Source organism: Glandiceps talaboti, chromosome 20 (assembly GCF_964340395.1).
Source record: "Glandiceps talaboti chromosome 20, keGlaTala1.1, whole genome shotgun sequence".
Taxonomy (NCBI): Eukaryota; Metazoa; Hemichordata; class Enteropneusta; family Spengelidae; genus Glandiceps; species Glandiceps talaboti.
The window spans coordinates 5,259,462-5,280,578 of record NC_135568.1 but is presented as its reverse complement, the minus strand read 5'-3'; the positions used below and the strand labels follow the sequence as shown (position 1 = coordinate 5,280,578).

General features: G+C 35.4%; 1 protein-coding gene across 1 annotated transcript; it reads right to left on the bottom strand.

Annotated features, from left to right (window-relative positions):
- Positions 1-6,940: 6,940 nt before the first annotated feature.
- LOC144450997 (gamma-aminobutyric acid type B receptor subunit 2-like) lies at positions 6,941-20,736 on the bottom strand. Its single transcript, XM_078141755.1, has 18 exons — positions 20,482-20,736; positions 20,027-20,164; positions 18,620-18,790; positions 17,815-17,916; positions 17,171-17,236; positions 16,345-16,479; positions 15,425-15,490; positions 14,927-15,080; positions 14,081-14,175; positions 13,692-13,755; positions 12,894-12,977; positions 12,313-12,463; positions 11,488-11,719; positions 10,517-10,639; positions 9,512-9,655; positions 7,928-8,116; positions 7,369-7,523; positions 6,941-6,962 (listed from the first exon to the last, which is right to left on the bottom strand). Exons 1-18 carry the CDS (start codon positions 20,734-20,736, stop codon positions 6,941-6,943), a joined length of 2,346 nt encoding a protein of 781 aa, XP_077997881.1.
- Positions 20,737-21,117: the final 381 nt, after the last annotated feature.

The following is a 21,117-nucleotide window of genomic DNA, read 5'->3' as shown; positions in this document are numbered from 1 at the left end:
ACACATTTGGTGTTACCCTCTTTAGTTTTGCATGGGTTTTATTCTTATTTAAATTCGGTTATAATGTGAGCAAAATGCATATACCTTGACTGGATCTCGAACACAGTGCTTCTCAATCGCAAGTCCTAAATCTTGACCACTACAATGTGAAGCAATTTGTGAAATGTCTGGTGGTATGATAATGTATAGAATCATGCTTGCGTTGACTGGGAACAACTCGTCGAATTCGCAGTATAACTTGAAGTTCGTATTAGTACATCTTCTCGCTAGCTTATCAGATTTAACAGGATGTCTTTTGGAGCAAACATCACTTATTTGCCAGAGGCAAATAACAGACATTTGCCTCAAAGGTATCTTGTTAATTTCATTAAACGGACACGGAACCGTACTATGACTATCAGTAAGACACAGTACATTACGTTTTCAGACTGAAAAATGGCGTCGTAGCTTTAATGTCACCCGTCGTCAGAGTCGAAAGGATCGTTGCATGGGAAACATATTATATGATGCTTTAATGTTAGTCAGTATGCTTACATTGTTACGGTTCGTGTTCTATTAACTGATGGCACAGAGTATTCCTAAACGATATAAAACCCGCAAAGACGAAAACATAACTTGAAAGTGCCACAGTGTGTGATTGAAATAGAATTCCATCAGATGTCATTAACTTAACATGTATTGAACGTTTTAAAATATCATGTATGACGTATGTACCACGTGATTTTAGAAGTACACTAACGCAGCATTTTCATCCGACGTCAACAGAGAATCTCTAAGCAATATAGCAATCCGTCAAACAGGGTGGTAACGCATTGTCAAGCATTTTCTCGCGAAAAGAATTTCATTCGAATCATGTCAATGGACAAACGCAACACGAAGCACCTTTATATATATTGATACATATGCTACATCACTCAAGTTGTATTTTCTATGTAGTTTTATAATTGGGGAGCAAGTAACATAGGCACATAAAATATGTGAATGTGAAGACATAGCTGTGATGGTGCAGATATAGACATGATATATTATAATTACATACAAACAAGGGTTAACTGTTCATTTACTTGTCGCGTTTTCGGTTCGTAATGGTTCAAAACTTTCATACGATCGAGCAACTTACCATCATGATCTACTCTCTACCCATAATACGCGTCGGAGAACCCCTTTTCGTGCATATATGTTCGCCTAAAATCTAGTTTTTAAAACTTAGCCTCCGAAATTAATTCGTAGAGAGATAGAGGCAATTTAGGATATCAAATTCTCGTTTGTTTAAGATAATGATCACGAACAATTGAAATAATCCGAACTCGGATGTGCACACAATATTCTAGACACAGAATTCCCTGAAAATCGTTGCACAATTACCCATCTCACACACATATGTTTTTTGATACAATATTAATATTTTCAAAATGTTAATCCTTTGCCCCCAAAGGAAGCGAAATAATACTGCTATACATAACTCAAGGTTTATACATGATTAAACACTAATGTTCCCAAGTCATTAATATTTTCAAAATGTTAATCCTTCGCAAAAGCCGTTTTAATAAATACCATGTTAGTAATTATTCATAATGGATCATCCTATCTTTAATCTGTATACGCGTTAACTTTAACGGAGACACACAAAGCGTCATGCCAATGGCAGGGGATATCCCTACCAAGATGTTCTTCACAAATGTGTTCATTTTGAATATTTATATTATTTTCTCAAGTCGTTCATGTTATTCCTCTAGCACGCGATGCGATGGAAGGGAACCCTCACTTAGAATGTATATATTGCTTATTTAAAACGTAGCATTATCTATTCGTAAATTGAAAAGTTTGTTTTAACGAATAAACAGTTCACTTTTCCTGGCAACAAGAAAAACGGAAACCCTTAAGAAAATAAGAGGATGAAAAGAAAATTTGTGTTAGGTAGTAAATCGTGAAGTTTCATTGAATATGAGATCGAATTTCCAACATTTCATACGACAAATAATATATAATGACTATTATCAATACGCTGTAATTTGAATGTGGTGTCGAGAAGATGTCGCGCTGTTTAGGTTTCGTCGACATAGTGATATGTTTCAATTCTTCTTTTCTTTATCAGTCAAGGATATTTCAATATGTATTATGAATTTCAAAACCTTTACATCTTCCTTGATATTGACTCTTCCAAAACCATAACATGTAGTCACGACGAATCGAAGTAATACTGTGACAGGAACTAAGTTTTGTGGCAAAAGGAATGATCCTGTAGGGTCGGTAACCTTGGGAACCGACGCCAACCTCGTTCTCTGTAAAAAGATTTGTTAAAGTGCTCTTTACATTTCCGGTATCTAAACATCTTGAGTAAGTTACAATAAATAATGTTTGGAGGCTACCGATTGGTCAATCAGTAAAGATTAGCATATTGCGGGCAGGCTTCGGAAAATTTGATATCTGAATTTGTGTAGTCTTTCCCCTTCGTTTTGTATCGCAGCTGGCTAATAACCTTCTTGGAGGTGTTTGGATTACGAATTGTTCATGACATGATGATCCCAAAAGTGATATGCACATTGGATTTTTTGGTCAAAAATCTATAATTCCAAAACTACTGAGCAGATTAGGCTGAAATGTGGTGGGGCGTTCTAAGCAGTGTTTAGATTAAGAATTCTTCATGTCATGATGATCCCATCAGTGATATGCAAATTAGGGCCTAAAGCGAGTATTTCTTTTGTCAAATATTTATAAATTACAAAGCTACTAGGCAGATTAGGCTGAAATTAGCCTTGACCGCTCACTTAGAAAGAACATAGCAGTATCTGTGTCAAATGGTTACACTATGTACCGACTAGCACTTGCTCACCTACTTTGGTATTTGCTCATTTGTAAAGGAAATGTCATCTTTTTCATGACGTATTAAAGAAAGTGGTGATAATTACATGTAATTAACAACAATATATAATAGTTAGCATACAGTAAACAATCAATTAATAATGTATGTCGAAATTGCAATATATAGACACAGTTTAATCGTATAACGTTAAGTATGCCCCCAAGACATTAAATAAATCTCTTATTACTCAAAATTGTAGTTGCCATAGAAACCAGTCGCCAAAATGTTTCTCCATGGCTAATACAATAAGCGAATTACTGAAAATGTCATTTAAAAACTAGAGATCATATCTATATTAGAAAATATTCACACACACACCATTATTCCATGCTGAACATTAACTGAAATATTGCACCATGTGTTGCATGGTTACCGTGGTAACCAAAATTGTGCATTAATGTGAAGTTCATCCATTTAGTAAAAGGTATACAGCTATGATAAAACATTTCCATGTATACATAAAGTACTCAAAGTGGCCGATCCAAGTCACAGTGAATCATCAGAAACGGGTGTCATTGATATCATGGTAACTAACCATGCTTGATCTACCCTCTTGTGTCGATTTGCTCCCCTTATATTTCTATCACTCATTGCTCCGTGAAGCACAGTGGTCGTCTAATTACATGTGCAAGTCGGGGTCCCCCTCCTCCCCAACAATGGAATGTTTGCCAAGCAACAAGGGACAGAAAGAGAAGCAAATCGGTACAGGAGAACAGAAGAAACCAAGATAAAATCCTTGGATTACACATTTTGCTTGAAAAAACACACACACAAAACATACCCGCACCAGAAGATGTGTAGCACCCGACCACTGAGCTTTAATATACCGTAGAAGTCGGCAAATCATTAAATGAATCAGATGTACACTTTGAATAAATTTGACATCCAAGTCGAGAAGAAAAGCATACGTTGACGGTTTATTAGTTTGAATCATGTTTTTTTAATGGTTTACTTCATTCCCTGTATTTCTTCAAATATTGATGGCAAGTTAGTTTTCATAAAAAAAAGTAATACCCACAAGAGAAATAGATCTGAGACCGTCAAACGGTCACGTACTGAGCATTTGAATAGTACTAATAAACTTCCTTTGGTGCGAAAACACTATTATAGTTTATAAACGAAAATTTAAGAAATGTAAGCCGTGCTCAATGTTTTCGCTTTGAAATTATTGATACATTTTTATTTCAAATATTTATAGAAGTGATCATATCAAAAATTGACGATGCCTTCGATATCTTTCGTACCGATCAATGGTATTCGTTTTTGAATATTTGAATGCTATTACTGTCGTATTTGTCAGCCTATGTATGTATGTATGTATGTATGTATGTATGTATGTATGTATGTATGTATGACAGTATGTATGTATGTATGTATGTATGTATGTATGTATTTATGTATGTGTGTGTATATGTATGTGTGTGTATGTATGTATTCGAATCAGCTGATTATGTTACAGAATTAACAAAACAAATAACATTTAATCTGTAAATGTGTACAAAACGATCAGTGTATATGAAAGCAGAATATTACGTATAATGTTACTAAGATTCAATAGTTATTGATTATTGTTGATATATAAATCAGTCTAAATAGTAGTTAAAGGGGGAGAAAACTCCAGGAAATGAAGCCATATTCATATAAATTTCGTGCAATTGCCAAGAAACACCAAAGTGAGTCTTGTTTCATATGCATTGTCCAGTGACTGTCTTACTATTACGTTCTGGGGTTGACTTGTGTAAAGTTTCGGTGTTTAATAGGTTGATCGGCAGAACGTAAACGATTCTCCACTCTAACTATCTTTCTAGGGTACCATGATCCAACGAGCTTGTCTAAGTTAGACCCCACATGTATGTCGTCACTCACAAATACGCTCTTACACTCAGGCAGAGAGAGAGACATCACACACCCACAGTTGCGTTGTAAATCAAAATCTAAGGTATCTTTATTTCTCCATGTCCCTAACATATAAGTTCTATTTGTCACCACCTTGAAATTATGTCATTATTCTAAATATAATTTTCTGTAAATAAGTGATCACTCAGTGACACCTAGATTCGTTGTTCTAGAAGCCACGGTGAACTTTCCACCAGAATGTTTAAGATTGAGATTTAAGATCATGCCATATATAAATTTTCCAAGGGTAAGGCAAGTGTTCATCAAGCTATTGAAAATTAGGTATTAATCTGAATTCAATAATCAACAAGTTATCTTGTTTACAAGTACTAATCTATGTTGTTTAATCAAAACACTTGAAATTTGTTAGCTACTAGATATACATGCAGTTAATACAGGATTAGTAGATAAATCAACATATTAGTAGATCACATTACTGTTAGCTCCTGTTTGTGAGTAAGTAGCACAAAGGAAAATTATACGTTAATTTTGGTAAAATATGCCAAAATACCAAATATGATATTTCTGAATCGTAACATTACTAATGATCCAGCACTTCGTCAGCAGACTGCATATTTATTATATGAACAACATATATTCATTACTCCCAAGTGCTTATTACCTTTGGCTTTAAAATTATGAACATTTATTGTTTCTCTAATACCTATGCACGTCTCCTAACACATATAAGGCAATGCAGAACCACTACTAGGACAGTGATTGTGAAGCAAGTTTCGATTATGGTTTCTTGGCAATCGCGTTTACGTTTACCTGATGTGAAATAGTGAAATTACTCAAGGGAACACCAGTGCCTTCATTTTGTTTGGCGGCGTTCACTTTTACAGCGCTAAATTTAATGTTCAGCATTATGCTAAATTTAAATGTCGTAAACATATTGATAAATGATGTCCAGTACGTGACAGATATACATTATTCAAATTACTGCAATGTTCAATTATGTACAGTACGTGACAGATGACTCTTCTTACTAGGAAATCAGCCATGATATTGAAAAAAAATTATGACATACGTACGCCCTTGCCTCTGCGTTGATGTTGTCGTACACTTTCTCATTCACTAAATTGTATTTCTTTGTTATATTCTCTCTTAGGAGCTTCTCGTAATAGTTTTTATCGGCTGGATATAGATTTAATCGAAGCCAGTATGAGGTCATAAGTCGTAACTCGATGTTGCACGCTGTTGTGATCTTCAGACAATCAAATTAAATTCAAATCGCAAAAGCGAGAAACCTCGACATGTGACCTCATAATTTCTTGAATTAAGTCTATAATAACCGGCTACTAATATTGCATTGAACCGTGTGATCCACAGTGAGACGCATTTAACTAACTAACTAACTAACTAACTAACTAACTAACTAACTAACTAACTGATTGTCTGTCTGTCTGTCTGTCTGTCTGTCTGTCTGTCTGTCTGTCTGTCTATCTGTCTGTCTGTCTGTCTATCTATCTATCTCTCGATAGATAGTTAGATAGATAGATAGATAGATAGATAGATAGATAGATAGATAGATAGATAGATAGATAGATAGATAGATAGCATACATGCATTTCATACACTGAATCAGTAGATAGATAGATAGATAGATAGATAGATAGATAGATAGATAGATAGATAGATAGATAGATAGATAGATAGATAGATAGATAGATAGATAGATAGCATACATGCATTTCATACACTGAATCAGTAGCGTAAAGACTCCCAATTTGATATTTCATTTTATTGTCATAATACAAATATCTTTATTCAGGGTAAAATGCAGCACGCTTTACAAACAACGCAAAGCATTGAAAGGTAGGCTTCTTTCCATTGAGGCCCTCATACATCAAACCGACAATCACACAAAAATCCGCTTACAAATATTATAATACATTAAAACATATATACAAAAATATTATGCCTCCAGATATACAAGAACGAATTTCTTTTTCATTTCTAACACTAAATATTGTATTTTGTGTTATAAAGGACGTCTTATTAGGAAACGCGATACATCTATCAAATAGACGTGTTTACAATAAATGACTCGTATATGCTCGAACGACTTGATCTTCTACTCAGGCAAGCACTTCGATAGACTGTGTAAGTCCTACACGCGTGCTAGAGGTGACAATCATTGACAGTCTGCTCTGAGTGTTATTAGATACCTATCCCGCATCATGGTTGTCTCATTTCCACCCTGAAATGTGAAGACACAGATAATAAATGATGATCAACAAGATAAAATGATCTGTGAGATACTCCAGGACATTTAAAGACAATAAAGAGACACATTTTTAATCTTATGTTCAGTGTTAGTACGGATGAAATTAGGTTTTAACATTTTTTAAGAATCTAAAATTACTAGCAGAAATGATGGGAAGTAAAAGTAGCTAGGTAATTCCATACAAATGTATGCGACAATGATAAATACATATATTACGATGACGTCACCTATCTCGGCCTATCGCCGTTATCACATTAATAAAACAACGATGACATTCATGTACCAAGGGTAATCATTTTGGTATATCAAGTGCGTATTTAAAGAGCTTTCCTTGCGTTATGACAGGCCATGCGATTTCAAATAAATACGTCTAACTTACTGTATCCCAGTGTTGCCGGGAACGGCGTCCGTCGTAGCGGTAGTTGTTCGCCCCGTACTGGTATTAGCATGGTTTCCCGTTAGGTTGTCTGTTGCTAAGGGGTGTGTACGATTATTCGTCAACTGATCGGCCTGACCATCTTTTTGCGCCATAAGCTGCGAACATGGCAATACAGACACAATTGTAAACATTGCAATTTGCATAGAAATAACATTAAATGATTAAAAACTGTTCAAAACACACAATATGTCTGGTCGACTGACCGATCGGCTTTACTGTCGTAAAGTCCGATTGTTTGAGACATGTTGTGGGAGCTCTCTACGGCGGTTTAACACGTTGATCTCAATACATCTGGAAAGTTGATGTAAAACTCTTGGAAAGTCCTTAAATTTTGTTTGACTTTAAGTGCATGAACTCACTATTACAGTCCACAAGAAATTGTTGCTGATATTGATTTCTGAATGATTTATATATATTTAATAGTGCACTCTCACACTTTGTTTTACACAGGCAACAGTATCATTATCATTTTATCAAAGATGACGTCATTATAGCTCACCTTCGGTAAGAATAAAAGACACAGTGTTACAGTTGTCCCTAGTATTACCAAGACAGACGTTATAGCATATGCAACACCTGGCTGGTAACGAAGGACATATGCTATTGGTGCTCCGAGGGTACTCAAAATGACGATATTGTAAATGCACATACCAATATACCGGGAATCATTCAAAGCTGGTATGGAAACCTGTATGAAGAAATACCAAAATTATTAAGCTAAGATATGGCATTGACGAAAAACAGGTAAGAGTTATAATTTGAAATCATAAATGCAATTACATTGAATGGTCATAAGCTTCTTATAGGAGCACGTATATTTTGGTTCTGAATTTACGTTCATGTGGGATCATTGTTAATAATATGAATGTTTTTTATTTCTTCTTGGAATTGATCTATTCGTGTTGGAAATTTAGCTTAACACATACCACAAGGGGCAGGCAAAATATATGTGAAAATTTGAATTGTTTCATTCTAATATCCTGTTTTCCTTTTTTACATAAAAGTTCAAAACAGATTATACAGTAAATGTTGAGTGTAATTTACTGCAAATGTTTCTCTTTATAAGTTTATCAGTTAATTCTCAAAGAGTATAGCTGTTAATTAGTCCGCCACACTTCTAGCCCATCTGTAGTCTTACGCCATCTAGCATAGCTCATGGTAAGACAAATGTTGGGAATAAATATAGTACCATCTTTATTGAACATAAAAGTAGTAAAAATGAGAGAAAATGAAAATGAAAACAGTTCAAATCTTCACATATGTCACCCCTGTACCCTGTGTAGATATATACTTCAACGTCAGTGTTTGGATATGTGTTCTAAATGGGTTTGTTTTCATTGCGGTGATCTTGCCCAATATGTTATCTATACTTGCTATATTGTCTGCTAAATATCATTGTTTGGTAAGCTGTTGGCAAATACGATCTTAGTCATACCCTGCATACACACCTACACTTTATAATCATATACATAGTATACAACGTGGGTGACATTTGATTTAACCGATGTCAGAAATGTTACTTCAGTTATGTACTGAAACTGTTTGTCAAATATGGTGAAAGTGTTATGTGGCTATGTGGATTAGAAATGGGTATTAATTTTTTTGTTTTTATTGAGTGAATTTATCACAGACTACATGAAAACAATAATATGTAGCAGCATACCTGTGTATATATGTATCTAAATACATTCAAAAATATCAAATTCTCATCCATGCGCCAGTTGAAAAATTAGGATAAATATAACTAGGCAAAACAATTAAATCAAACAGCATAAAGAATGCTGAGCGTGAAATGAGCCTCGGAAATAAATAGAGGTCTTTAGTCATTAAAGAATCCAATATGGCCGCCCAATACTTTGTTAATTCTATGGGAAAATTAGGGATTGATGATTGCCATGGACATAAGACAGTGAACCCCAAATTTCATTTTCAAAATTCAAAAGGGCCAGGAAGAAAGTTTCACATGACAAAGGTTTTGAGAAAATTCAAGAACTAAGGGAATTTCCAGACCCATTTTACCTCCTCAATCGGTGGGGGGGGGGGGGGGCTTCTATAATGAAGATATGGAAATCAATGTATTTACCTTTCGGGTTTCCCATGCTAGAAAAACGCCAAATACCAGCAGTAGAACTTTTATGGAATATATAACTCCCAACCAGTAAGACATATATGAAGACTCGCAAAAAGCAATTTGGTAAATAAATATCTTGTCTCCTATTTCTAATTGCTGAAAAAAAAATGCTACAATTAATTTGTATTCAGAGACAGTTTGGACTTTACTAGTGTTTCTTTCAGATTTGGGAAGGTCCTATGTTAGGTGAAGAATCTCGATCAAATATCTCTATACCTTCCGATTTGTTTTGATCGATTGCTTTACTTAGTTGGATCAACTATTTGAAGTGACAAAGGTTGAATTTAGAAACTTTAGAACAAGGGTGACAGAACTAACTGTTACAACAATTTACATCAGGAAAGGTTTCATAAAAGATAAAACATTTCCTCATGTGAACGCCACAATTAATCACTCGCTCGCTCACTCACTCACTCACTCACTCACTCACTCACTCACTCACTCACTCACTCACTCACTCAATCAATCAAGCGATCGATCAATCAATCAGTCAATCGATCACTCACTCACTCACTCACTCACTCACTCACTCACTCACTCACTCAATCAATCAATCAGTCAATCAATATCAATTAATATATACCGCCGGCGTAATCTTAATATTGACTTAGTCCATGGGCCATATAGGAAATTTTGGCTCCCATTATTTGTTGAATAATCAGAGTATTGCCATTTAAATAAAGTCATGGTAATACAAATACCATGTCAGATATTCATCATTAGTGCATTTCCGTTGCTACGATACAATGTAATATAAATCTAGAGGTTTAATGTTCACCGGAAGAAGTTCCATATTTAGAACATAAGACATCTTGTAAATCACGCTCGCTTGGATGAATAAGGGACTTCTTGATATATTCTAGTGACCTTCATTAAATATACCATATAGATGATTTTAAAAATGTAAAAATGGGACAAAAAATGGACAAAGAAAATGTCTACGGCTTGATAACTTACTCGTTGATTTGTGTCTCTGATCACTATTTTCAGCGGATCGATGCCTTCCCATAATGCAATAATTATGACGTCGATACAGACAAGCATTAATACCTGCGCAATCAACTGACCGTCTTTCACTATCTGCAAATTGAAAAGAAAGTAATTTTACTAAGGTTAAAGGTCAGGGACACCGAAGCTCGTCACTGAAAAGTAGTATGATAGTTCACAGAGGCCTACAATTATCTGTGTTCAATGCCACTATGTTTGCTTCTTGCCATCCAAACGAACCCCGCATCACGTAGTTAAACGTGCCATATTAGCCATGGCATTTAACAGTACCTCAGGTGGTATTCATAGCAAATAGACAACGTAAACATTTGCAATGGTGGCATATATCTCTGTGTAGTCTTCCTAAGCTAACATCACGGTCTGCTTACCATACATGTCCTGAAAAGATTTTATTTTTCTTCGTTTATTGATAAAAGTCACGCTCGATTGTGTATGTGCTTTGTTGAAGCTACACGTACAACAACTTTGCTAACCACAGGAAAAAAAATCAGGCGAGTGAGTGATGTGATATTCAAAAATCACAAGCTATCTATTATTACATCTACCAAGTGGCGCTGTGAATCATGCGTGGTGGTCCGGTTGCCAGCGTGGCTTTTGGTGGATGAACCTTGCAGTGTGAGTTATATACTGTTTCTTTTTGCAGATTCTGCCTCAGAAAGGTTTCCTGTTAACATATCCGACTGGTGCCACCTTTGATTAAAATTTTGCCCCCACGTATTCCATATTGATTCGGACAATATTAGAGAATTATCGCGAAAATCAGAAATTTAGTGATAATTATAAAACAAGAAAAGTCAGTTTTGTCATGCCCTTAAAAAATAATGAAGCCCTCACCTAAAAGAATAAATAAAATATATTTTACAAATGAAAAAAATATCAATATCGACACTAATATTTAGCCTTTCAAAATAATTTCCCACCTTTTTCTGTAGTTTTCCGGTGGTAAAAATAACATGTACTCTCCAGGTTTTCGAGAATAGAGCTCCATAGGCACTTGACACTCCAAGTAAAAGAGTATACTGTGATGCCTTACAACAGACCAATGGATCGAAACTGGCGCCCTCAAACTCCGTAAACAGTACAGAGGAATAGGTGAACATGCATCCACACAATATTATGTTGTTGATATTTGGAGATGACATCTTTATGATTCTGCAAAAGATTGAGATGGGTAAATTGAAGATTTTAACATTGTTTGCCATGGGTCGGATGCCTTGCATTCAATTCCAGATGAGGCTAAAAGTTGTTGTCTGAAGGCATAAGTATACAATCTAAAACTTGACTAATTAAAGAGACACAAGCTCAGTATCAGTATATGTGTTTTGGAGTATACTTGTTTAATATTTACAATGTAATCACAGTGTGCTATTCACTTAACACTTAAACATACTTAATCATCATAAACGTGAATCAAATTGTTTAAACAATGCCAGAAGACAATTGTGATGTAATAGAACGCATGCATCGACATTAGTATTGTATTAGAGTAGTTTAATCGGGTCACCTATGTAAAAAGCCTAAAACACTCTGTTTACTTGTGCCAATTTAACTCCGTATTTTAAGTATTGACATCGATACTTTGTTATCAAATGTAGGAGACAGTGTTGTCGCCATCTTGCAATTGGTATTAACAGAAGTCGGTTACATACGCCATACGTTTGCATCACATAGGGTCATTCTGGTCATGAGAAAAAGTGATAAAAACTGGCCATACAGATAATGGAACAGTATGAAATGTTCATTACTTTACGTGTCTAAATTTGATATTGATGACGAGGAGAATTACTACACAGATACAACCAGCAACCGCTACAATAGAAACAATTTGATATAAATATCCGGGTACTTTTGTTATGACGTAATCTACTTTGATATCGTCGATTGGTGGTCCATCACCTGAAATGAAAAGGACGTGGGAATAAGTTTTCAGTCATGACCAATGTACTCATGTTCATGTTTGAACTTTGCGATTACTGTTCCACAGTAGTGAGAAAAGTAAACACACACACACACACACACTCGCTCGCGCACGCACACCTACCTACATCCATCCATCCATCCATCCATCCATCCATACATACATACATACATCCATACATACATACATACATACATACATACATACATACATACATTCCCTAAATACCGATATTTTAACACGTACACCTGGCTGCAGAATTGTTTTAAATTTGGAGTTTTCTCGTTGTGTGAGCTCTTTTCAAAACTAACTACTACTGTATAGTACTAGTGACTTAGTAAGAGAGCGCCCACAACTACAAATGTTTCGGGTTTAAACATTAACGAACTCAAAGAAACAATACTAAACCTTGCCAAACTATTGGCACGTTAGAATCAAACTGAATCATCCCCAGTTCTGCCTTGTATATTCCAATTTGGACCTTCGCACCATCTAAAAAATAAGTTCAGTTTTTTTGATAACTGTAAGTGAAAGGGTGTAAAGTATAATATTGTAAACCGTTCCAGTTTCATAGTAAGATCAAGCGTTATAATATTATTCTGCGTACAGCCAATCATATGTGAGATATGTTTATATGGTTAATATACATTACACATTACCAGACCGTCAATCACAGTTATGGGAATTGATCAAAGGCTGTGTGACCATTCCAGGATAGGTGTATACGAATGGTAATGAAATGAGCACCGGGTTGGTATTTTGATTAGTACATTAAAAGCGATTTACATTGATATGTCAAACAGATCAAAATATGATGGAACAGATATGAACGTCGATAGTAAATATGAATCCGTCGTTGTGCTATTTTGGCCAGCTAGTCACAATGACTTTACGATCCGGGCCGTGTAACCCATTGTAAACCTACGTCTTAGGAAGCTAATGACTAGAGATAGGGGAAGGGGCAATTTTTTGATTGCGGTGGGGGTAGGGAAATGTGTCTAGGGGTGGTTACCTTAAAAGAACCATTCTGATTGGTTAATTCTTTGCCGAAAATGGCATGACAAATAAATGGCTTCTGGGCGGGGGACGTACAACACAAATGAAAATCCATCAGGCTCTGAGTCCCCAAAGTCTTTTCTGAAGTAAAACCGAACGTCAACTTCTTGATTAATGGCGTTGGTGAATATTTCATGGACATCAACATACCTTGAATCTGTTGAATTCGAAAATCAGCCACTGCGTCACCATTTTCATTAAAGCCAATTCGGCCCTAAGGAATATACAAAATCAAGTACACTTTGTCATTTTCCTGTACTGTATTAGCATTGACTTTAGAATTGCATACACCATAATTACACTTTTATAAGCTTCCAGACTACCTAACCAGCAATCATTAATTATACATGCAAACACATTTTATCGACGTTTGTACTGAGTTACCATTTTTCTCTCTCATAGTTTTGATGATGAAGTCAGACTCTGAAATCCATGTACTACGGAAATTCAGCGCCGGTAAAACTACTTAAAGAACAAGGGTTAAAAAGGGTAAAATATCCAAGTCCAAGTAATTTGCAAGGTAAGAATTAAATACCTACCATTACACCATTAAACGTGACATTTGCCATACTTTTTAAGATCAGTTGTGCCATTTGACTATCTCCATATGTAAAATCTTCAAGCCGTTTATTATCTATATCAATTTCAGGAAAATAAGACATGTGAAATATAAGTATGATGTAAATATGATACTAAAAGCTGTATAGGCTTGGGTGATATAAACTATTATCCATAGTTATATGGATACATATATGCATTCTGTTCACAATATACTTTTTGAAAATATTAAACTTGAAAATGTATCCCGTGAATCTTTTCGTCAAGCAATCATCAATGTCGTTTCACAGTATGTTCATATTACAAGTCGTACATTCTTGGTTTCAGTGGTTACCTTTGTTGACATGTTCTTGCAGTACTCCAAGTACTAAAACATTTTAGTAGTAATATTGAGCATTGGGTTTGCTAACTTAAATATAGGTACAAACTAAAACCATTGTCGCTACATTGACACAAAATATTTATACATCAGTAATAAGAGTACTAGTCGATGTTGACGTTACGCTGGTTTACTTATAGCACCGGTTGGAAAACATCTCGGAAAGCTGGTATTTTCAAGTGTTCATACACAGTTGTATCATTGGGCGACATATAGACATAGTTCATGAACTTGCAGTGTACTGTTTTGGGATATGTCTGTTTACATAAAATATATTTCAGTTTATAATGGTTTTCTCCATGTATCAATGATGTCACATAATTCGACGGATGACGAATAAAAATTCGAGACGAGAACTTTTTGCTGTTGTTATAAACGCAATTATAAAAGCATAGATTTAGGAAAAGCTAAGTAATTGTCTACTATAATTTCCATGAGTTAAACTCACCATTCGATTCCTCTAATACATTCATTGTATTATTGAGAGCCAGGGCCAGTGCCCAGACTGCGTCATACGCCGAACCCGCTGAGCTGTAGCCCTGTAAACTGGGTCCTGTGTTGTTGACGTAATCATCATATATCGCCAAATATTCATGAGGAGTCTGAACAAAGTAAGGAATAGTTTATAGTAGCAATATATTGGCAACTTGAACTCCAAAGTAAGCATGCCATACTCAATTGTGAGAGGTTGTGGATCATATGAAGTCTTAGTTATAGCTGTTGGCACACTCCTTCCAACCTCCCATCGTTTGTGAGAAACAACTATGTGACATGTGCTGAAACAGTATTCGAATTTTGTTGACTTTGTCAAACAATAGATTATGTGATTGTATGCTTTCCTTTTCTAATAACAATGGTCGTATCCATTAGAGAACTTTACGATCAGGATACAGCGTATATTATCAAAACTATAATACCATATTATCGCAAAACATGTTGAACTTACCAAATTTGATACCCCCTTCTTGTCTCCCTCCGGGTGTCGAGTAAAAGAAGACACGGACAATGCTCCCTTTTGAGAAAAAAATCAGAAAGCTTGTTTCAATATCTGTTTACTGAGATAATGTTAATGCTCTAAATATTTAAAAATAGCCCATTTGAATCTATCTTGGTATTAAGGTATGTATGGATGGAATCAGGGAATGCTGGGAAGGGTGATGTGATGGTTTTGTTTGCCTTCTGTCATATTTAAAAACAAAATCACTTCTAACGAAACTTGCTACAAATCTTCCTAAGGCCTAAAAAGATTGTTTGGTTCCGATTACCCGATCCCACTTAGTTTTTTACTGCCGACCGTAAATCATTTTTACGTATTCGAGAGAAAATTTAAATCGCAAAAACTGTGTAAAAGTATCGTGAGAAATATTTGATGCGGAAACTGACTAAAAACTGTTCTTCCAATCTTTAATGGCTGTATATGTGATGGGAAGAAACCAATAACACAGAGACCACATGGAAAACAATGGAAAAGGTTACTACCTGAACTAGACACCCACACATGGAAAAGAAAACCAGAAAAAATCTTCCTACCCCAGCTATTCTAAAAGTGAGTGTAATCGAAACCACACAATGTGTTGAGGCCTTGTGGTAATCGCAAACATTGAATTTGTTTACACCTAGGAAACAGTAAGTAATTAAGAATGTTGAAACTGATAACGGCAGACAGGTCTGTGGATGCTTCTAATCGAAGAAGGGTTAGGGCCAATCGTTGACGCACTAGTATGGGATTACATAGATTCAATGTCTGATATGACCAGTATTGGTCTGTTCACTTCAACGATTCGAAGACTAATTTAAAAAAAATACCACACGCGTCATATCCCCACGAGTTCAATTTTTGGAAACCCAAACTGACTCATTTCCTACCTCTGTTGCTGTAGCAATCTGTTCTTGTGTACAGTCGACCATGTCAGTTTTCCAAGAATCTTCAATCCATGTGTGTGAATACCATCCTTGTATAATCCATGCATACTTGGCGCCATACATCTGTAACTTGTAGGCCTGTATGAAAGCAAGAATGGAATAAAGCTAAGACCTTCAAGGCAATTTAAGGGAAATGCCACAATGTTATCAGAATAAACGCCTTGAGGCAATGTAATTCTCTCTTTTTCTAAAAGAGATGTGCGCTGAACCAATTCCAAAACTTATTCCCAATGTTTGAAGAGTCTCGAGGCAGCATTTATATTTGTAACAATATCAGCAACAATGTACCCCCCACCCCCACCCCATACCATTCTCATTACGGTAAAAGTTTTTTTATAACCATCCAGTGCAAGGCGATAGATAAGGACAATAAAAACCTGGGTCAGTTCAAGTTTACAGTGAAGGCAGTATGTTAAATTGTCAGTGATAAGTCCAAGACAGTTACTCACAGTCAAGGATGACAATGGCACTATATCATTTGCATTGTCTCTCATTTATGAATAGCAGTAAGTGGGTGGCTAGTCGATTTACATGCTAGACATTTCAAAGAAAAATAAATACTATACATTCCTTCTATATCATTACACCCCTCTAAGTGACCTTTAACTCCAGACATGGAAACTATGCAAAAATCGAGTTGTGAACTGGGAATGACATTTAAACATATCTTTCTGAAATACTGTATCTACAGAAAGAATGAACCCCTATGCCTCATCTCAATTCATGCTTTGTGCAATATTTTGTACAGCTGACTTTTCTCTCTCATTACCTCGCAAAACACCTTCAATGCAGCGGTTGTGTAGAAATTTCCAACAATAATCCTGACATCTTTTCTCTGAAAAGAAAGTTTACAGCAGTTACACAACTGACAGCATTGTGTCTCCAAACATCTTGAGATTTCTCAACTGAATGTGATTCAAAGTTTTGTAGGATTCACATGTTATAATTCATGAAAGAAGACCATCGCTGCTTTCAGTTTAAATACAATTTTAACCGGTGTTGTCAATATACATATATTAGGAATTTGTCACTATCTAAAGGAATAAGCCTTGGTATAACAGAGAAACATCATGTCGCTTTTACGTTCTGTTCATAAACGCAGTTGTGGATTAAAATGCGAACGTCAGTCAACTTAACGGGAATATCCACACGCAGTATAGTATTATTGAGTATAAATTATTTTGCTTCTGATAGATAAAGGACCATATCCTTAGATCTTCATTGTATAAAAATAGACATACATTTATAGTTGAAATTAATAATTTACGATTAATTGCAGAATAAACATCACTAAGATGATTACAGCATTTTACTACACAGACACTGCAAAATGTTACCTAAGAATGGTTTGATGTATATACGTTTTTAATAGACCAACTTTAGAGGGTAAAAGAAACACTGTAGTGTTTGTACCTTAATGTTTTCCATTTGTACCGTAGGGATGTCACTAAAGCTCTCCGAACTAACTACATCCATACCATTAGTCTTCATCATTCCTATCATGTCATTAGTCACCTGAATGACAACAATAACAATGTTAACAACATTGTTTAGTAAACTTTGGGTATCGATTTTTTGAAAAGGAAAAGTATCATCTTATTGCTTGTTTATTCTAGAGAGCTTCTTTATAACTTTCGTATCTGAAAAGCGACAGTATGCATTATAGATGTGTACTAGACTCTCTGTCACATCAGATGACATAATATAATATAATATAATGTAATGTAATGTAATGTAATGTAATATAAAATAATATAATATAATATAATATAATATGATGTGATATGATATGATATATGATATATGATAATATATATGATATGATGTGATGTGATGTGATATGATATGATATAATATGATATGATATAATATATGATATAATATAATATAATATACCCGGCAATATTTTGAAACGCTTTGATTACAAACAATTTGACTGAAAGGTAAACGAAAACCTACACCATACCCGTAATTATGTAATAACCTCGCTTCAGTACTGTTTATTCATAACGGCCCAGTTCGAATGATTAACACGAAGGTGTGAAAATAGTTGTCTAGCCGAGCTGTACAAACGATGGGCCAGAAAAAAATTACCCCATCAACCCTCATAGCCCCCACCCCCACCCCCACCCCACCCCACCCCGATAAGATAACACTAATAAGGGAAACTGAGTTTGAAAGCCCGGCCTATGAAAGTATTGTGTGAAACCTGGCTTACCTCGGTCCATACGCGAGCAGATTCCGTTATAGTTGCAACTTTGGTCCAGCCATGTTCTTGTAGTAGGGCTAATCTTGGTATATTAAGGACGGTGTCTGGTGGGTTGTTTCTGGTAAACAGAGGATACACACTCTTGTCCGATAATGAAGGTGACACACATGCATATGACATCTAAAATTTGAAACACATTATAGTATTCAATTACAAAGCAGGCAATTTAAAATAGATATCTCACATCAAAATATACATGCCCAGGTCTGTAATACTGGAGCTCATTAAAGGAAGGCGTTGATCTTTTGAATGTGTGCTTCAAATTTCGTAAGATGTAGTGTACAATACAAACATTGTCGATATAAGTACATATGTTGTAAATGTGCTACTAGCTTCATGAATCATATATATAATTAGTGCTATTTTCTGTACTTGAGGCATTCAATTTACACTTGGTTTAGGTTGAAGTTGTGTAAGGTCGTATTAACATAACAGTGAAGTGAATTTAATGTACGAATACTAAATAGTCCTCAAATTACTAACTCAGAGGTAAAACAAAAACTAATTTCTTTGTTTACAATGCAAATATACACTAATTGAGAAGTGTAAGAGGGCGCTCATAGTGAACACTATGTATTTGACACATGGAAGGCCTCTATGGATAGTTTCAGTAGATACTAATGACTCGCACGACTATTTGATAAAGAAAATGTTATTTAAATGATTTCACACGAAAGCCACATTTTGAAATAAAAGGTGTTGAAACGGGATGGAATTTTCAATCTTATATAACACTCCTGAATTAATGAAAAACATATATTATCTATTGGTAAATAAAGATAATTAATATGCATTATGTAGCTCACTGCTAGGTTTAAGGCACTCTGTCGGTTTAAATACAAAAGGTCATTATTTTCGAATTCGAATTCTGAATTAGTTCCTGTTTGGAATATACATATAATAGGTTCTTGAAATGAGTACAATATGAGTATATGCTAATTAAATGCCAATGTATAATGTAAACATCAGTCTTAAATAGAAGTTTTATAAGTCGAACAATTGCTATTATGCACAAGCCTAGTTATTGTCTTTGAACAAAAAATATGGCTTATATAGCCTGATCGGTTTACATCATAACAGCCCGTGTGTACGTCGTTGATTCTGGGGTGCTTGAAATATGAATCAACACTTACCAAATGACCATTATCTTTCCTGATTTTTCGTAAATGATTCCTTGGGAAGATATAATTATATTACTCTCCCAATATTTGTCTTTATTCAGCCGGAAAACACTCATGACCTATGAGCTTATCAGTACTCATTTGGCGACTCGTAGTGACAAGGCCCCATAGGTCATTCGTCGTATTTCCCTTAAAGGATAAAGGATATTGGACAATAATATCTAATGATATGTACCTGTACTATGTTCCAAAGATGCGCTGACTGGGCAATGGATTGACAGGCTGCTGAACAGGATGCTCCCAATATCATGATTTTAGTAGGTTCAGAATGAAGAAGTCGGTACATGACATCGACTGCATATCCCGCGTTACACTTGAATATGGGAAAATATAAAAAAGTATGTATGTACCTTATACTGTATACCACTTGACCCTGTTGTCGAAGATGTTACATTTACGAAAAATGGAAAAAGCCCCAGGAGGTTCCTTTCCTTCCAACAAAGAGCATCAATAATGCAGTTATCATGTATATGATATGGCAAGTAACATGGAATGGTTCACTATAATTTTGGTTTTATCTTTTGAAAAGTCAACTGACACACATTCTTTTTTCTGTGCATAAGTACTGTAACTTAATGTGTACGGTTCGGTAAACTCACTTTTAGCTTTCCAATCGAGTCTAAAAATTACCTTGCTGTCACCCCACAACATCTTCAGCTGATAGCCTGGTAAAACATCGTCTCGTTCGTTGATATGAACCATGGCTAGTTGAGCGGCTGGTAAATAACTTTGCCCTCCAGCCCAAATTTTCGAATCAAATGGAAAAAGCCCTAGGAGGTGCAGATCGTCCTTTCCTTCCAACAAAGACCATCTTTCACACAGTAATACAGTTATCATGTATAAAGTTGAAAAGTGGGGTGATTTCCTTCGAGTAAGGATAGCCATGGTGTGCGTTTTTTTTAATTATTCCCAACACTGAAATCACAATTTGATAAACTGATATTGGTGTTTAACGCACAAAGCCGAATGATTAAGCGAGAAAAGATTGGCTAGATTTTATCTTAGCTGCATTTCTTTATGCTTAGGGGCCTAGTAAGGTCATGTTCACCAACCTGCTATGCGCGACTTCTCTGCAATATGTACTATATAGTTACTGACACACACAAAATGGCAATTCTTGGAAACAAAGTTAGAAGGTAAACACTTTTTATATACAATATACCTACGGTTTCCCAGAATACATTGCCAGACTTTACCGCATGTGTCTTGTAATCGAGATTTGCGATAATTGGACCTTGTTTTAATAGAGAAGTCGCATATATGGAG

Excerpts from the sequence above, each read along its gene's own strand:
- LOC144450997 (XM_078141755.1), bottom strand. The coding sequence starts at position 20,736 with ATGGCTATCCTTACTCGAAGGAAATCACCCCACTTTTCAACTTTATAC. Across the intron at positions 18,791-20,026 it reads ATCTTTGGAACATAGTACAG|ATGTCATATGCATGTGTGTC; the intron begins GTACATATCATT and ends TTCAAATTTTAG. Across the intron at positions 10,640-11,487 it reads CCGGAAAACTACAGAAAAAG|ATAGTGAAAGACGGTCAGTT; the intron begins GTGGGAAATTAT and ends TTCAATTTGCAG.